Raw genomic sequence first — 18,928 nt, forward strand, 5'->3', positions numbered from 1 at the left:
GAGTTATAAAGGCTAGGCTGCTAGCCCCTCCCAGTGACTCACAGAAGCTCCACCCCCTCAGGCAATTACACACACACAAGCTTTGGGAGAAAAACTCACCCAGTCAAAAGGGCTTCCAAGAAACATCTCTCCCTCCTCAGTCTTGCAAGGACTAAGCCTGTAAGCCTCTGGCTGGAGTTATAAAGGCTAGGCTGCTAGCCCCTCCCAGTGACTCACAGAAGCTCCACCCCCTCAGGCAAACACACACACACAAGCTTTGGGAGAAAAACTCACCCAGTCAAAAGGGCTTCCAACAAACATCTCTCCCTCTTCTCTCTTGGAAGAATGCCCAAGGCTCATTATATACAATGCTGTAGTAAAATGGTGTCCCTTGGTATAAAATGGTAAAATCAAGGTTTGCTTTTTAGATTTTTTAAAAATATGTTCAAGCCATGGATGGCGGAGTCTATGGATGCAAAATCCATGGATATGGAGGGCTGACTGTACCTGGAGAATTGGTGCCAGGAGCAGCTGAGGCAGGAGGAAAAGACAGCTATCTCTAATCATCCTTTTGTCTGAAAGCATGGCTTCCCACAGCAAGGAGGTCTTCAAAGGGACTGTGTTTCGGCTGGATGGAGTAGAGATGATGCCTGGATCATGGGGCAGCAACTACTTGGACACCCTCTCTGAAGCACCTTAAGCCCAAGAACACACACGCTCCTGGAAGCCATGCTTTGGAGAAACAGGTCGCTTCATGTTGGCAACCTTCTCTTGCTCTCCTAGCTGATGGTGACTTTCCCCTCCTTTCTTTACTGCAGCCACACCTAAAGCCTTTTCATCTCACTGCTGCAATGGTTGTCTTATTAGCCTCCATTAACATCCTTAGCCTAGTTACCTCTCAAAAGCTTGGCCTATTTTCCCTAAGTACTGCTGTAGGAAAGCTTCACATCCCACCAAAAGCATTCACAGCAAAAGCCCTATAGTGGGAATGGTCCCCTTCCAACAGGTACATAGGGTTGGCATCCTTGTCTGTGTCATGGCCAAGCAATAAAAATGGCAAGTGGCACTGAAGGGACTATTTTATATTCAGTAGGCCTCACTAGCCTGGAAGTTCTAGTTTAGGAGCTCAAAAGTACCTGGGAACAGTTTGCCAGAATAAATTTTCTTGTTCAGAACTTGCTTGTATTCTGTTCTTATAGCTATCAGGATGAGGGATGGGATCACACTTGTAAAGTTCAATCTCCTTTGTTTATTTCTGCCTTACATAAAACGAGGGATTCATAGTCTAGTGGTCTAGCCCTGGGGAGGGCATGGAATCCAGCTCAGGGGAGCCATTATCCAGCTGCAAAGATCTGGATCATTGCCCATGGATATCTGGGTACAATTATTTTGTTTAGGAATCCAACTATAATTCTTTCTGTAAGCATTTGCTTCCTCTGCAATAGACCAGCTACTGTATCAATTTACAACCAACAAAGCCTAACTATACCTTCCAACTGTCCTGATCTGGCAGGGACAGTCCCAGATCCTCTCCGGGCCCACTTTTTCAGTTTTTCAGTTCAGTTCCTCTGTCTTCCTCCCACTTTCCCCCCCTACATCCCCAGTTTACTCCAATGCTACAAACTGAGTTAAAAATAAAGTTCAAAGTAAAATACTTTGCATGCTATTAACTTTGGGGGGGGGGGGATAGGTAGAAACTTTCCCTTCCTAGCAGTTTCAGACCAAAGTAAACCGCTGCACCTTCTCCTAGCTGGTGTATTTTTCCATATTGATAACTTTTGCCAACTTGACCACACTTTGATGTTGCTTGGTCATATGTGTCCTGGCTCTCATCTATAAGATTTTGGAGGGTTTGTTTATCTTACAGCAGTGATGTGTGTCCATTTTTTAGTATCAAAGTCTTGGCGAGTCCTAGAATATCATCCAGTTTAGCTCAAAACAAACCACCTCCTACCACGGCACTGGAATTAAGTAAAAATTCAAGAGAGGTAGAGCTTGCAAGTTACACTCTAAGTGGAACATGCAGTTTGACTTCAGGTCGGTCAAGCTGCCATTCACACCAAGAACTCAGACCGGGCCACAAAACAGTACAAAATAAAACTCCAGAACAGGTCAGGCTGTCAGTACCTTCAGTTCACAAATAAATTAGCATTAAGAGCAAAGGGATAGGAGAGAAAGGAGAAAGCCAACAGGTATGTCAGAAAGGCAAAACAACGCCTGCTGAGTGGGGCTGTTTTAATAAGCTCCATAAAGCACAGTAAACAGTCAGTCTGTTCTGTTTCTCCACAGAAGCAGCGTATGTGTCAACTAAAATGTACTCATAACTTAACCGTTCAGAAGGGACTACAATGTTTATAAAATGAAAAGGGCACCAGGGACAACATTGGTGGAACAAGACAGAGAGAACCTGTTCTTCCACAGACAGCAAAAGGGCACACAAAATTTCTAAAAGATCTGGCAAGATCAGGTTCACTAGCCAGCTTCACAATGCCTCGCAGCACCCAAACACTGAGTGAAAGTGAGAAAGCAGAACATATGGTTTATTGCAGAGTGGTTTGGACCATTCATTTATGTAAGTAATTTAGTTACATTTATAGCCGTAAGGCCCCAAAATGTAATTACTTGCTATAATAGTTTCAATTTTCAAAAGTAAGAACTTGCATCCCCATTTTTCTAAAAGTAACTAAAGCAGACAGTTTTAATTGTCACTGTGTGCCTTGAAGGGAGGCTCTAAGGTGAACCTATCATGTGGTTTACTGGCAAGGTTTATTCAGAAGGTTTCTTCCATGGCCTTCCTCTGAGACTGAGAGAATATGACTTGCTCAAAGTCACCCCGTGAATTTCCATGGCCAAGTGGCAATTTGAACCCTCATCTCCTGAAGTCCTTGTCCATCATTTAAATCACTACACCACATTGGCTCTCTGGAGGAATATCTATGTAGGCAGAGGCCACTCTCTTCTTGGGCCATGTGGGAACTGGGAATCAGGCAATAAAATTTCAACTCCATTAGCAACAATTAAAGTGACGTCTGCATTGCACTGACCTCTGTCTGCACTGGCATCCCTCCAGACCATCTCAAATGACAATAAAAGCAACCTCTTCAGACATGTAACACTGTGACTCTCACATTGTCATTTCTTCTTCTTTTCCTGTATGATTTTTAACACCTTTGCCTGATGAAGAAGCAAATGGAGCTTCAAAATAGCAATAGCAATAGCAATAGCAAGTACATTTCTGTACCGCTTATCAGTGCACTAAAACACTCCCTAATTTACAATGTTAAAGCTAATTACCCCCAACAAGCTGGGTACTCATTTTAATGACCTCCCGAAGGATGCAAGGCTGAGTCAACCCTGAGCCCTTGGCTGGTACTGAACTCAAAACATTGTGGTCTGTGAGTGAGTGGCTGCAGTACAGGCATTTAACCACTGCTCCAAAAGCTTGCATGATGTATTTTGTACTTTTTAGCTGCTCCAATAAAGGTATCACTGTTTTGTGGATTTCGGGATCTGTTGTATTTTGCTGTATGGCTAGCACAGAGACCACTGAATATGTTTTCTAAGGTCTGGTTATTTCTAACCAACTGCTTCCAAACTCTGGCTTACTGTGACATGAGGATACACAGGCCCCATACAGACTGCTAAAATAAAGTTGCTTCGGGTCACTTTGGAGGTATGCTGTTTAAATGTTGCATGCGTCCTAAGAGTCTGGAAGCTGCACTGAAGCCACAATCTAGTCTTAAGGACTGGATGGAGCGCAGCTTTGGCGCAGCTTCCAGACTCTTAGGACACATGCATCATTTAAACAGCATACCTCCAAAGTGATCCGAAGCAGCTTTATTTTGGCAGTCTGTAAGGGGCCACAGACAACATACTATAATTCTGCTAGCATTAAACCCAGTTTGTCCTAGATCTTCATGTTGAAAATGGGTAGATATTATCAGGTATAAAATCAGAAGTTTTCAAGGTTCTCCCTCTCTACCTCACCCCAATTCTTGTCCCCATTTCTGGTGGCAGTGCTTAACTCTTTTTTTTTTAAACCCTATGAAATAGTTATATAACTGATTCATAACATTATACATGATATGGAGAAAGTGGATTGAGAGAAAAGGATACCTAAATGGCTAGAATGCAGAACAATTTAAAAAATTTGATTAGCAAGCAACTCAGGACAGGCAGAAGGAAGCACCTCTTCCCAGGGTCTATTGAATCCACTGCCACAAGTTCTGGCAATGAGTGAAATTTTAGATGTTTTTAAGAGAAGATCACAGGAAAGTGGCTCACCCGTGATTATTAGCCATGGAGAATAAATCCAACAGTGGGCTTAACTATGGCTTCTCTAAGGAACCACCACATTCAGAGCAAAAGGGTCCATTTCTCAAAAACAGGTTGGGGCTCCAGATGTCAGCAAGATAGCCATACTGGTAAGATATGCTGGTAGGTAAACTCCAAAAGGCTTAAATACCCTAAAGACAACACTTCTTGTCTGAACTGTTTGGAACCTAAACAGGATTCTACTTAGTTACTTTTTAGATGGTAAACCGTCAATGAATACCAGGTGCTGGCAGATGGAGTTCAACTAGTGAACTACTCTTACATGTATTGTTCTGAACTTAAACAATGTGTTACTGTACACTGTAGGACCTAGTGTGTACTAGGGGTGGAAATTCTCAATTTTCCCACTTCCTAATGTCGAGGAATGGGCATTGTTATTGATTTCCACTGCCCTTTCTCAGCTGTCTATTCAGAACTGGAGTAGGCAGGCAGGTCAAGAACAAGGGAAGTGCAGGCTCAAGAGGCCAGTGTTCAGGGATCAAGTTGTGATGGAAACGTAAGTGGCAGAAGAGGAGCAGTCTTGGCAGGGATTAAGCAGATTAGGAGGGATGAGAAGGAATCTGGGAATTGGAGTAAGCAGGCAGGTCAAGAAAGAAGGGGAATGCAGAGCCTCAAGAGGTCAGAGAACAGGCTGAGCAAAAAAATTAGGTGAGAAGAATGGCAGAGAAGGGAACAGGAGGAGAAGAGCAGCTTTCGTGGGGTAGAGGTGAATTAGAAAAGAAACTAGCCATCGTTTCCACAGTTAAAGTGCTCAAGTTTAGGGCTCAGCATTGAAAGAAGGTTGAACTCTCTTCTCCCCTTGTCAGTGCTGACCCATGCAGACACTTATAAAAACTGTGCAGTTTTAGTTAGCATAGGTGTGCAACTTTGCCTGGGAGCTTTTAAGGCTGTGCAGAGTTGAGAAAGTTGTGCAATTTTTCTGTGCTGAGAACAACAACCAGAAAGAAAAGTTCCCACAATTTTCCAAGTGCTGTTTTTGTTCCCATCAGTATTTTCATGAGTGGTCAAGAACAACAAATTTTGGCCACATTTGAGAAATTGTTGAATACCCATTCCATCCTAGTGTGTACTGCACGTTCTGAATTCTGACGATACATACAATTTTCCATGCTCTGCTAAAATTGTATTATTCCACTGATGCTCCAGACTGCAGCTCTTCCATGAAACATTTTTCTTCAAAGAATTTGCATTCTTGCTATTGACAGCAACCTTCTTGATCCTTTCTGAATCAATTGGCTGAAGCTCATTCTGATGAACTAACGCCTCTAAACTTCCCAAGCCACTCCATCCCTTAAGTGGATAAATTGATATCTGAATATAACCATCGAGTCATTTCAGGATTCTGGAGAGGACCAGAGGCAAGCTCTGCTTCCTGATCACATTATTCACTATTCTGTTTGTTGAGCAGTTTATATATGTTAGCTTGGGTTTTCCCTGATAAGGCATCTCCACAATTTCACACTCTAGACTTACAGTACTTGTTTATTGTCTTCTGTTTTTAGTCCAGTTGCAGAAGATCAAGGGACTGAGATTTAAAGAGGCACAGCAGTTTGGATGCTCCTGGCAAACTTAGTGGAATTCCACATGCCCTGCAGCAATCCAGTAGGCTGTGCAGCATGTTTCCTGTTTTATTAATGAACCTTGTTTCAGTTTAAAACCTAAATGATTCTTTAATGAGCAGGTGGTGAACTTTAAAGCAAGGTTGACACAACTCAAGTTACCTCAAGGTCAATTAGAACAATGCTATGACAGGTAGAGTGGTGTAGTGGTTTGAACATAGGGATCATGACTCTGGAGATCAGGGTTAAATTTCCCTCTCCAATATGGAAACCCACTGGGTGAGATTGGGCAAATGACACACTCCCTGACCCAGAAAACCACGTAATATGTTTGCCTTAGGGTTGCCATAAGTCAGAAATGACTTGAAGGTTCACAACAGCAGCAGCAATAGGCATACCTCAGTTAACAAAGTTTCTGATTTAAAAAAGCTCTGGTATACAAAGTCTTTCCAACCCCTTCCCTCTGCATTCTCTGTCTAGCAGAAATGTTTTTACAGCATCAATACTGTAAAATGATGAAGGAGGGCTGGAGAAACAGACTTTCAGTATTGGGTTGCAGAAGAATATCTGCGGTAAAAAATACTATAAAGCTCAAGCTTGGAAAGTCTAGCTGACCCTTATTGTAGTTCTGTATGCCTGCCTGTGTAGTTCTGTATGCCTATAATAGTCAAGGTAAACAACGGATGCCTCCAGAATCCCTCAGAGAACATGCATGAATAGAAAAACAGAAAGAAGGAGAGAAAGAAGATAATCCTGTCTCACCACTTACTCCCAACATATTAAAAAGACCACAGATTTGTAAGTCTAGTCAAATGGAAATCATGGCAAAGGGGAAAAAATAATCCCTGGATGTATTGTGGAAGAAGTTTTCAAGTGGTCTCTAGCGGATTCACAATGCTTTTCTTTACTTATGCAAGGCTTACCTGACCTTGTTTTATTACACATGTGGATACTGTTTGTTTTGACTGAAAGTTTGCGGAAACATATTAAACTATTCTTTTTTTGTGTAGTGCAGGAATCTATTGCTATTCTTTCCATGTTATTTCTGTCTCTGGTACCAGATATTCTATTAAAGAAATAGAACATGTAACAAATAGAATATCCAAGAATATATCTTCTTTGTTAACTGAGGTATGCCTGCATTAATACTGATTCATATTAAAGTGCATTTACAATGTCCCCTCTAGAACGGGACCAAAGTGTTAGAAATTAACATATTACAAGCATATGCTTAAAAGCCACAAAAACATATCCACCACAAAATACCATAGACCCTCATATGACTGAGTCTATTTAAAAAGTGCTATGACTGAAGTTTTAAAATATCTTCAAAACAGTTGGCTAAAACCAACAACAGGAGCCTCTGAAATCAATGGTACTTAAGTAAGCTAATCAATGAGACTTACACATTGGCTGTGCTCAACAGGCCTAAGCTTTTGTTATTAACTGCCCTCAAGTCAACCTCAACCCATGGCGATCCCATGAACGACAGACCTCCAAGTCACCTATCTGTTCATACACTGCTCAGATGTTGCAATCTCAGGGCACTGGCTTCCTTGGTTGAGTCCATCCAGCTGTAACACAGCCTTCTGTTTTCCTATTGTCTTTTCTAGTGAGCCATCTTGCCTTCTAGGGAGAGTTCAGGACCCATTGCTCTAGGATGTATTTATCTGTCTTTTTAGCATTTCATGGTATCCAAAGAACTCTCACATCTCAAATGAGTTGATTTTCTTTCTTTCAGCTTTTTTCACTGTCCAGCTTTCACAACCATGCATAGACATGGTGAATACTGTGTACCAACCTAGTATTCAGTATCCTAATATTAGATTTAGCCCACATAATTATGGTTTGAGTGTTGGACTATGCCACTGGAGACCAGGGCTGAATCTCTGCTCGGCCATGGAAACCCACTGGATGACCTTGGGCAGGTCACATGCTCTCAGCCTCAGGGGAAGGCAATAGCAAATCTCCGATGAACAAATCTTGCCAAGAAAACCCCATCATAGGTTCACCTTAGGTTTGCCATAAATCAGAAACAACTTGAAGGCACACAACAAATAACTCAGTATTAGTACTAGTTTAGCCCATATAATTGTGCCAATCATCTACACTAGGAGGAACGGCTGGGCAACCTATGAGAGAGATGCATCACACCAAATGTCTTCTTTTGTTTCTCTGGAATCACACAGAGCCCCTCCTCCCATCCCTCACATACACTGATTTAAAAAATAACACAATAAATATGGGGAACTGCACATCCAGAAGCCACAATGGGGTGATTCTCAGCTAAAATAAAATCCTACCCACCTTCATGTTTTAGTCTCTAAGCTACTGGAGCCAAGTGGCTTCAACATGAACTAGGGTGGTGGAGTGGTGAATGTGACTGAGCTTTCGGTTTACAGTTCTCACTGTAAGGAAGCTATCTAAAGTGCTGAGCCTGTTCTCCAAACAGCTCAGCACCTTGGATAACTCCTTTAACATGAACACTAAACCCTGGAGTAAGTTTACCCCAGTGACATGGAAAGCAGCAGCTTCCGCTATCCCTAGGCACTTTTTCTAAAATTGGAAGTGACCTTCTGGTTTATCAGGAGAAATTAGATGTGCATGGATCCAACATTGGTGGGGATTGGGACAATTAAGACCTAGCATATCCCTGAACTAGACCAACCCTTTGATCAGTGCAGGATGCAATTACAGTGGGCCCTTGGTATCCACTGAGATTGGGTTCCAGGATCCACCATGGATACCAAAATCCGTGGATACACAAGTCCCATTATAAGAGGGACACAGTAGCTTAGCTGTTATGACACCCATTCTGATGATTGGAAGGTCAGAAGGTTGGCAGTTCAAGGCCCAAGCGTCGCATGACGGAGTGAGCTCCCATCACTAGTCTCAGCTTCTGCCAACCTAGCAGTTCAAAAGCATGCAAATGCAAGTAGATAAACAGCTACCACTTCGGTGGGAAGGTAACTGTTCTGTGCAGTCATGCTGGCCACATGATCACTGGAGTCATGTTCAGACAATGTTGGCCCCCTTGGCTTAGTAACGAAGATGAGCACCTCCCTTTAAATTTGGACATAACTAGATAAACCTGTCAAAGGAGAAACCTTTATCTTTTTAATATAAAAGGGCAAAACCAAGGTTTGTTTTCTGGAATGGTTTTGTGTAAAGGTTTCCAAGCCATAGATGGTTTAATCTGTGGATGCAGAATCTGTGGATAACAGAATCCATAGATATAGAGAGTCAACTGTACAGTGTCTCTGGCTCCATTTTGTTGGACGGCTATCCAACAAAATGGAGCCTGCCTTAGAGACTGTCAATTCCACTTACCATCATCTCATGCTGTCACGAAATTTCTCTGAGTGTTTAGTTCATACCTGCTCCAGAATCCTGACAAATTCCACCCACTAGTTCTAATTCTACTTTCTGAAGCAGCAGGTAACCGGTCTGCTCCATTTTCTGTGTGACAGCCTTTCAGATATTTGAAGAAAGTTATGACTGATGCATGCACGAGTACAAACAATCTCTTGGAAGCAAGAAGCATCCTCTTTTGTGTTTGGATGATACACATGTGTGTCATAACAGGAATCCTCTTCAGCAAGTTATTCCACTGACTAGTAAAAAAAGAGAGTGCTTGTTGACAATGGTGCTCTTCATCTGTAGCTTTACAGAAACTTCTATTTTTTTTAACCTGATGATCTAAAAATTGGAGGCATCTTCTTAAAATTGATCCAAAGCTTTTTGAATTACAAGACATAACCAGCTAAAAATGACTGAACATTACAACCGTAGTTTTACATTATGACAAAACGATGGCAAGGGCACCCAAGTAAGCCATCTAGATCCATAAGCCTCCTGGGGCTGACCATCTTAACAGGCCCCCCACCTCTGCAGAGGCTCTGAGTTTCACTGAGTCTAAAACCTACCAGGTAGTGATCTGTGCATGACAACAGAACTACTGAAAGTTCCTCCACACTCAGATCACCACCATTCCACCCTGCACAGTCAACAAGGACCACAGTGTGTCCTGCAACCTGGATGGCATCAGATACTACTTGGGACAGATCCATGGTCATGGAGGGCATGAAGTCCTCAGCTGCTCCAGACAGAGTAGTCTCTGCAGGGATGTTGAAGTACCCCTGCACAACTAGCCAAGGGGGCTCCAATACCACTAGCAAGACTAACTCAGCCAGCTCAGAAAGGGAGACTGTTGAGCAGAAGGTGGGTGGTACACCCACAGAATCCCTATTCTGTCCCAGGGACCCATCTTTAAACAGGCACACTCATATCCAGCAGACTGTGGAACAGGGCACCTAGTGAGGGAGATGGAATTCCAATAGACCACTGCAATGCCGCCTTCCTGCCCCGCCAGGTCTTGCTGCTGCTCCATGGAAAATCCAGGTGGACAAAGCTGGGAGAGACTACCCACCCTGCTTCAGTCTGCCAGGCCTCCATAATACAAGCCAGGTCAGCATGCTTGTTCAGGATCATGTCTTGAACAATGATTCACAGAATTAGAGAGCCATAGACTTGGAAGGGATTGCAAGGACCATATAGTCCAACTCCCTACTATGTAGGAATACATAACTGAAGAGCCCACCACTCTCTGAGGCAGTCCATCCCACTGCCAAAGCATAACTTCTAATAAAAAAGGTACAGTGCACACGCATCATATGCAGGTGCCCTCTAAGTGGCTTTCATCTTATGCTGAAAGCCGTGCGACAAGGAGGAAATGGTGCACACGCACCGCTGCACCTGAGCCCCATTAGTTTCAATGGGGCTCAAGCATATGCAGAATTTGTCTTACACAGGGAGGGGCCTGGAACGGATCCCCCACATAAGACAAGGGCACACTGTATTTCTAATATTTAGATGGACTATCTTTTCTTGTAATTTGAACCCACTTGTTCACGTTTTAGTTTAGCAAAGACAAAACTGGCTCCATCTTCTACATGACATCCATTTAGGTATTTAAATATGGATATCGTGTCACTTCTCATTTCTGGGCTAGCATGTGGTTCTGTTACCATGGGCATGAATGGAAACTGGATACATTTTTTCCTCAACAGCAATGAAGCAGCCCATAAGTCTGATGTGGACTTGTCATAGACATCTCTCCACCACCCCATGAACCACAGACTGTCCACAGGAAGGATGTGACCTACAGAAGCAGACTACAAGGTTTCACAAAAAGAGGTGACAGGTTGCTCCTGGCCTCAATATTCTTCAAACCAGCTATGAGGTAAATTTAATGAGTCAGAATTTGGTGTGTGTGTGTGTGTGCATGTTTAAATTAGAAAACTGATACGGTGAAAGAATACAATGCTGTGGCTTTGTTAATGTGGGGCTCTAGAGAGATGAAGGTTAAGACACTTCTGTTTTGACAGCTGCATTTTGAGTAGTGATTTTCTATGCACTGCTAATTATTATAATGTGAATAATACTTTCACTGTGGGAGCCTTCATTGTTCACCTTGGAGTGAATACCTTTCAGATGGCTGGAGGGGTAAACTGGGAAGACTAAATTCAGCTCACACATTCCAAGCATGCAGGGGAAAACCTAAAGGGAGATTTTTTTAAAAAATGCACAGAAACAAAAAGGGAATGCTAACTGAATGCAAAATCTCACATGAAGTCCAGTGACAGAACTGGATATAGCGATCTGCCCCTGATGATTCATATTAAACCTGGCAGCCACTGGACTGCTGTTTTTCTTGTTTCACTCCACAGAGCAAGGCTTCCATCTTTCACAATTCATCTGTTCATAGTTCTTCTTAATTTTGAAGATGGGAGGAAGCTTAATAAACCCCAAAACAGTATGCCTCCAATCCTCCAAAGTTGCAGGCCAATTCCAGATAATTCCAACTTTTTAATGTTTTTTTAATCAGTCAGAGATCTTCAAGTAGAAAGACACAATCCTTTTGACAAGCAAAGTGCCATATACAAACTGTAACACATATTCCTTTAGAAATGATTCATAAGCTGTGATTGGGAAAGGCACATGTACTAAATTTGACACATGTACCCTCTTGATGGGTGTTTGATGAGAAGTTTGAATCTTTTGTATTCTGATGTACAGACCCCAAGTTCAAAATGTAAAGTGGCAATCATCCCTGTGGAACCAAGTTCCAACAAAGAACACCAAATTGCTGCTTCACAACCTGAACTGCTGCATTAAAAAAAAAAACCCTCACAAAGCCCTACCCAGCTATTCTGAGAATCTGATTCATGCTCATATTTGATCATTTTCTCTAAACCTTCCTCCGCACACAGACACCTCAGACACTGTTTGAAGGAGTTATAAATGCTTGTGCTCAATGTAAAAAAAATGTATTCACTGTCATTTGGTTTATCTAATTAGTGGTTTCTTTTGCAAACAACACTATGGTTTCCATTTATTTTCTATGTGCAAGCTTACAAACATCTTACCAAATTCAAGACCATGTGCATATGCTTATTACTTTTTCCTGATTCAATCTCTGCTACTGCCAATTAAAACCAGGCGCTGTAGGCTATCCTTCAGTAGAAGGAACTGGCAAAACCAACTCTTGAGTATTCCTAGCCTAAGAAAACATCATGAAATTCATGGGATCACCGTAAGTTGTCAGAAACTTGATGAAACACACACACACACACACACACACACTTTCTTCTTCCAGATCTTTTTGTGATCTTAACCATCTCTTTCCATGGCAAAATCTCATGCACAAACCTGTACCCTATTGGTTAACCCCAGCTAGAATACATTAAATGAATCAATTCTGGAACAGTGAGTCAATATATAGGTAAATCCCATTGAGACAATGGAACCACAGAAGGGAGGGAAGAAACTTACTGGTTATCATTCTTGATATATAATGGACATGCCAGTGGGACAACTAGAGTTAAAAAAGGCTAAGGAAGCACTATTTAATGGAAGATTGCATGGTCCACAAATTCTTTATGCATGGATTGAACTATCCATAGCTTGAAATTTTATATATATATATATATTCCAAAAACCAAACCTTGATTTTGCCTTATTTAAGGAACATCATTTTACTATGCCATTGTATTTAATGGGACTTGAGCATGCACAGATTTTCTTATCCACAAGGGTCCTGGAACTAAACCCTAGTGGATATCAAAGGCCCACTGTACTATCTGGGGACTGGCAGATCAGTACATCTGAATGATACCAATTTGGAGAACATTGAATTGATGACATGCATTTATATAGCCGATATCAGGCTAGCTCAGTGATGTGGCCTTCTAGACACTGCTGTTGCACCAGCAACAAGCAGCAAAGCCAGATGCGAGTTGCCCTTCACCAACATCTGGAGCATCACAAGTTGCCCAGTTGTGAACTAGGTAGACTAACTCTCTGACACAGTGACCAAAATCCTGTTGGTTAGTCCTAACTTGAGTAGACTTACTGAATGAACTGTCAAATGGTGGGTCAATACATTGGTTAAGCCAAACAGTAGTGTCCTTCAGCCAATTTGCATTGGTTCATCCAAACTTGTTGTTAAAATGTGTCAGGTTTGACAAACTGCCACCTGCTCCCCTGGTGCATGCTTTGATTTATCCCCATCCACCCTCTCCAGCAACAAAAGGAGCTGCAAGCCAGTCCAAGCCTTCCCAGCCAGCCTCAGCTCTGCCAGTGGTGCATGCTGCCAGGGAAGGCTAAAGAAGAGGAGAACTAGAAGTTGATCCCTGCCTTGTAGGCAGCCCCTAGTAGGAAAGGAAAGGCAGGAAGGAAAGAGGAAAGAATAGAGAGGGAGGGAGAATGACAGAGAGGGAGGGAGGTTATCAGGATACTTCCCCTTCCCTCTGCTGCGGACAATTACATTTCTGCACACATTTCTCCAATGATAATTAAAATAAAATTGATCATACAAAATTTCCAGTCAACACAGACAAAACTGGTTGTTAATTGTTTTGAATGACACAACACCACTGAAGCCAATGGATACAATATGTCTACTCTAGTTACAGCTAACCACAAAATTTAGACCACGATGATGTTCCTTCCTATGTTAAGTGGAGAGCAAGAAGTATTGTCCTGACCCTAATGGGTCTTTTGAAGAAGAAGAAGAAGAAGAAGAAGAAGAAGAAGAAGAAGAAGAAGAAGAAGAAGAAGAAGAAGAAGTTGTTCTCCCAATGGATCAAAGTGGGATTACAACCAAAAATATCTCCATACATGCAATCCAGCTAAAAAAGAAAAGGTACTAATGTAAGAGTCAGGATGAGAGGGGCCCTTGAAAGAACATTTTGCCCATTAGTTTCTCAAAGTCCTTTAAAAAAAAAAGCAAAGTCTATCTCTTTCCAATGAATTATAGTCGGAGCCTCCACAAAAGTTCCACCTATATCCCACCACCAGGAGGAGCAACCCACCATGCAGTTAAAAAGGAGGATATATCTAAAACCCCTATCAAATCAGATGATGTGCATGGCTGAATTCAAGAGAATACTTAATGTTTAAGAGAATAAATGGGGTATATCAACACCAGTGGTTTCAAAACCTCCCAGTCCTCTTTCTTTTCCCCTTCACTCCCTGCTAGCAGTTAGTGAGGTGAAGGGCTGATTAACAGAAATTTGCGAGAAATGATTTGAAGTAATAATTTCCAGGGGAGTCCTAGAATCACAGCGTTGGAAGAGACCACAAGGGCCATCCAGTCCAACCCCCTGACATGCAGGAATACATAATCAAAGTGACAGATGGACATCCAGGCTCTATTTAAAAACTTCCAAAGACGGAGACTCCACCACTCTCCGAGGAAGTGTTTCACTGTCGAACAGCTGTTATCATCAGGAAGTTCTTCCTAATGTTGAGGTGGAACCTCCTTTCCTGTAGTTTGAATCAATTGCTCTGGGTCCTATTCTCTGGAGCTGCAGAAAACAAGCTTGCTCCATCCTCAATATGACACCCCTTCAAATATTTAACCAGGGCTATCATATCACATTTAACCATCTCTTCTCCAAGCTAAACACACCCAGCTCCCTAAGTCTCTCCTCATAAGGCATGGTTTCCAGACCCTTCACCGCGGAGTCGCGTCCAGCAGAGTTGTTCAGGGTGGTCAGGGAGCTAACTCAGCTCCCTCCCACCCTGAACCAGATCCTTGAACCTTCTAAGGCCTGCTGCGACCAATTTAACAACTTCTTCGCGGATAAAACCTCTCGGATAAGCGAAGGTCTTAACGCCGGCATTAGAGCAGAACCTAGGGTAGAGGCATCCAGAGCCTCCGTGGACTCTATTAAACTGGATCAGTTTGAGTTGGTGAGTACCAATGATGTGGACAAGATCCTTGGAAGTGTTCGGAAGACAACCTGCTCTCTCGATCCCTGTCCCTCATGGCTAGCGGCTCAGGGGGGACCGGCTGTAACCTTGTTGTTACACCGGATTATAAATACATCACTGAGGGATGGGCAATTTCCAACCAGCTTGAAATTGGCCACCATAAAACCGCTGCTAAAAAAGCCCTCCCTCGACCCCCTGGTACATAGTAATTATCGGCCAGTCTCGCTGCTGCCATTTTTGGGGAAGGTGATCGAGAGGGCGGTTGCAATCCAGCTTCGATCGATCTTGGATGAAACGGATTATCTGGACCCATTTCAAACTGGCTTTCGGGCGGGCTACGGGGTTGAGACGGCCATGGTCGCCTTGGTCGATGATCTCCGTCTGGGCATCGACAGGGGAAGCGTGTCCCTGTTGATGCTCTTGGACATCTCAGCGCCTTTCGATACCATAGACCATGGTATCCTTCTGGAGCGCCTGGCAGAGGTGGGAATCGGGGGCACTGCGCTCCAGTGGTTCCGCTCCTACCTCTCTGGGAGGTTCCAGATGGTGCAGCTGGGAGACGTGTGCTCCGATAAGAGGGCCCTCACAACTGGGGTCCCTCAAGGAGCCATTCTGTCTCCCATGCTATTTAACATTTACATGAAACCGCTGGGAGAGATCATCCGGAGACATGGGACGCGGGGTTATCAGTACGCTGATGACACCCAAATAGTCTTCTCTATGTCTCCGACTGATGCAGTGACTGAGGATGGCGTCTCTCCTCTCGTGGCCTGTCTGGAGTCGGTAATGGGCTGGATGAGGGAAAACCGACTCAGTCTGAATCCAGAGAAAACGGAGGTACTTGTGATAGGTTCCCCTGGTCCAGGAATGGCGGTGGTTCCACCTGTCTTGAACGGGATCACGCTTCCTGTGAAGGACTCCGTGCGTAGTCTGGGGGTGCTTCTTGATTCGTCGCTTCACCTTACAGCTCAGGTGAATGCGACGGTCAGGAGCACCTGTTATCAGCTTCGGCTTATTCGCCAGCTGCGCCCATACCTGGCCCAGGGAGACCTTGAAACGGTGGTACATACTCTGGTAACCTCTCGATTGGATTTCTACAATGCGCTCTACATGGGGCAACCCTTATATCATACTCGGAAGCTACAGATGGTACAGAATACGGCAGCCAGACTGGTCACTGGTACTTCCAGGGCCAGCCATATTACACCTATACTCAAAGATCTGCATTGGCTGCCCATCCGCTTCCGGGCACAGTATAAGGTGTTGGTGATAACCTATAAAGCCCTATATGGCTTGGGCCCAGGATACCTGAAGGACCGCCTCTCTCCATACATTCCGCCCTGCACCCTCAGAACTTCTGGGCAGCAACTACTGAGGGTCCCAGGGGCCAGACTAACCTCCACAACGAGGAGGTCATATTCCATCGTCGCCCCGGCCCTCTGGAATACGCTGCCCATAGAGCTCCGCTCGGCCACCTCTCTGGCCCAGTTTAAGAAGGAGCTAAAAACCTTCTTATTTCAATCTGCATTCCCCGAATAAAGTTCCAATTGGTCTTCCCTCCCCGACGACAATGGGTGATTGGCTGATGGTGTTTTAATTTTGTTTTTAATATGAATGTAGCGTATTTTTATGGTGTTTTTGTATTGTTATTATGTTGTTCACCGCCCTGATCGATGGAAGGGCGGTATACAAATAAATTTTTTATTTATTATTATTTATTTTGGTCACCCTCCTCTGGACACGCTCCAGCTTCTCAACATCCTTTTTGAATTGTGGTGGTGAATTTAGTCCAAGGGCCACAAGTAGTACAAGGATCACAATGACTCCATCTCACTGGTTCATGGGGTGTGTTCAAAATGCTTCGTATACACTAACTTAGTAATCTTAGTAATCAGTGCCCCTATAAAGTAGATCAATATTGTTATTCCAAAACATAGAATTAAAAGAGTTGTGTAAGTCCTCCTAGAAAATTCACGCAAAGATGAGGGTTGAAAAGGAGCTAATTCACAGCTCACAGGCTTAGCTGCTACACTAGAGAAAATCTTAAGTCTCCTACATTTATTTACGGTTAAACACATTTCCACATTACTCAAACATCAATGAAGAATGAGCTGAAGGAAATATGAGCTGAAGAAAAGCCTTTGAAGACTGCCTAGGTTCAAATTTTCTGAGAAACTGCAGCTGCCAAAGCAAAACGCAAGAGTATACAATAGCATGGCATATAAATTCCAGCTAAATATAACCAGACATACAGCATCAAAGACCAGAAATTATGGGGAGTAAAGATAGTTTTTGTTCACTATGTATTTTTTTATATCCTGCCTTTTCCTCCCTGACCTAAGACCAAGACAACTTAGAAAAATTAAAAGAGATAAAAATGAAAATTTGCATCACTAAAACCAGCAACAACAACAATAATGTCATTATTAATATCTTACGTTCATCTTTCTTCCTACTTTGAGACTTATGGTAGCTTACGATAGTTAAAGCAAACATAGTGAAAAATTCACAGCATAGAAAAGTTAAAAAGCAATTAAATTATCATAAAATTAAGACCAGATAAAAGAAATTAAAAACAAGAAGTACAAGTCCAACACATTATACAAGTACAGTGGTACCCCGGGTTACGAAAATAATCCGTTCCGCGGCGCCCTTCGTAACCCGAAATCTTTCGCAAGCCGAAAAAGCCATAGGCGCTAGCGCTGGAAGCCGCGATTTGGTGCGAAAAAGCGCCGAAAAGCACCAATTTTTTTTTTCGTAAGCCGAAAAAAAAACGTAACCCGGAACAGTTTTTTCCTATAGAATTTTTTCGTATCCCGGAAATTTCGTAACGCGGTGCTTTCGTATCCCGGGGTACCACTGTACTAGGCCTTCGTACCTTGAAAAATCAATTAAAGCCAATTAAACATCTATTCACTAAAAAGCAAAGAAAAATGCAGTCAATTGATAGAGCATATTATTTAAAGCCCGCTCTGCATAAACAGTCACTTCTGAAAGCTCCCAAAATTAGTCTTCGCCTGCTGCTAGGAGGATAGCAATAAAGGATTGAGTCTACTTTCTCTAGAAAGGGAGTACCAAAGCCTTGAAGCAACCACAAAGAAGGCCCTCTCTCACATTCATTTCAGATGTACCTGTAACAGTGGTGGGACAGAAAGAAGGTCTCCCCTTGAAGATTTAAGAATCCTTAGTGATTGTCCCTGCTCTTACTTACTAGCTGTTTCTACATGGTGCTTCCTGTCTGCTAGATAAGCAATATAAACTTCAGCATACATACCTGGCTCCAAAGATGTCTTTTTTGGCCAGATCTATTCCAGCTACAACTTTAACTCTAAGGACACGAGACTCCTCCTGTTAAAAAGCAAAGAGGGGAGGGGAAAAATAGAAAATACACATGGTCATAAATTGAGTTTTAATTTGTTGAATACAAATCCAGTCTGCACTGAAATTGTGTAACAGCTTCCCCCAACATGATGTCCATCAGATGTTTTGGGGCTGGCGTGAGATGTAGTCCACCACACATGGAGGATGCCACATGGGAGAAAGCTGCCATTAAAATCTCAGTTCTAAGCAAGTAAATACATGAAGAGAGTATCAATTTCATTTTACAAACAATGTGAGAAAGAAAGGGAGAGATTAGTTACATAAACCCAAACCACAGAAGTCTTTGGACACAAACAGTGAGTTTTCGCCTTTGGTTGGAAATTACTGGAAACCCAATGCCTTCCTTGAGGTGTAACATGTTACCAAAGGAATATTTCGTCCTCTGTTCCTTAGGA

General features: G+C 42.9%; 1 protein-coding gene across 4 annotated transcripts in view; it reads right to left on the bottom strand.

Moving 5' to 3' along the window:
• NEDD4L (NEDD4 like E3 ubiquitin protein ligase) overlaps nucleotides 1–18,928 on the bottom strand; it is a 406,323-nt gene that overhangs the window by 265,447 nt on the left and 121,948 nt on the right. For all 4 annotated transcript variants that reach the window (XM_042448263.1, XM_042448262.1, XM_042448261.1 and 1 more), the window contains exon 2: nucleotides 18,427–18,500. In XM_042448263.1, the coding sequence (XP_042304197.1) occupies nucleotides 18,427–18,500 (74 nt within the window). The remainder of the gene's footprint in view (nucleotides 1–18,426; nucleotides 18,501–18,928) is intronic.

This window comes from Sceloporus undulatus, chromosome 2 (assembly GCF_019175285.1).
Source record: "Sceloporus undulatus isolate JIND9_A2432 ecotype Alabama chromosome 2, SceUnd_v1.1, whole genome shotgun sequence".
Lineage (NCBI taxonomy): Eukaryota > Metazoa > Chordata > Lepidosauria > Squamata > Phrynosomatidae > Sceloporus > Sceloporus undulatus.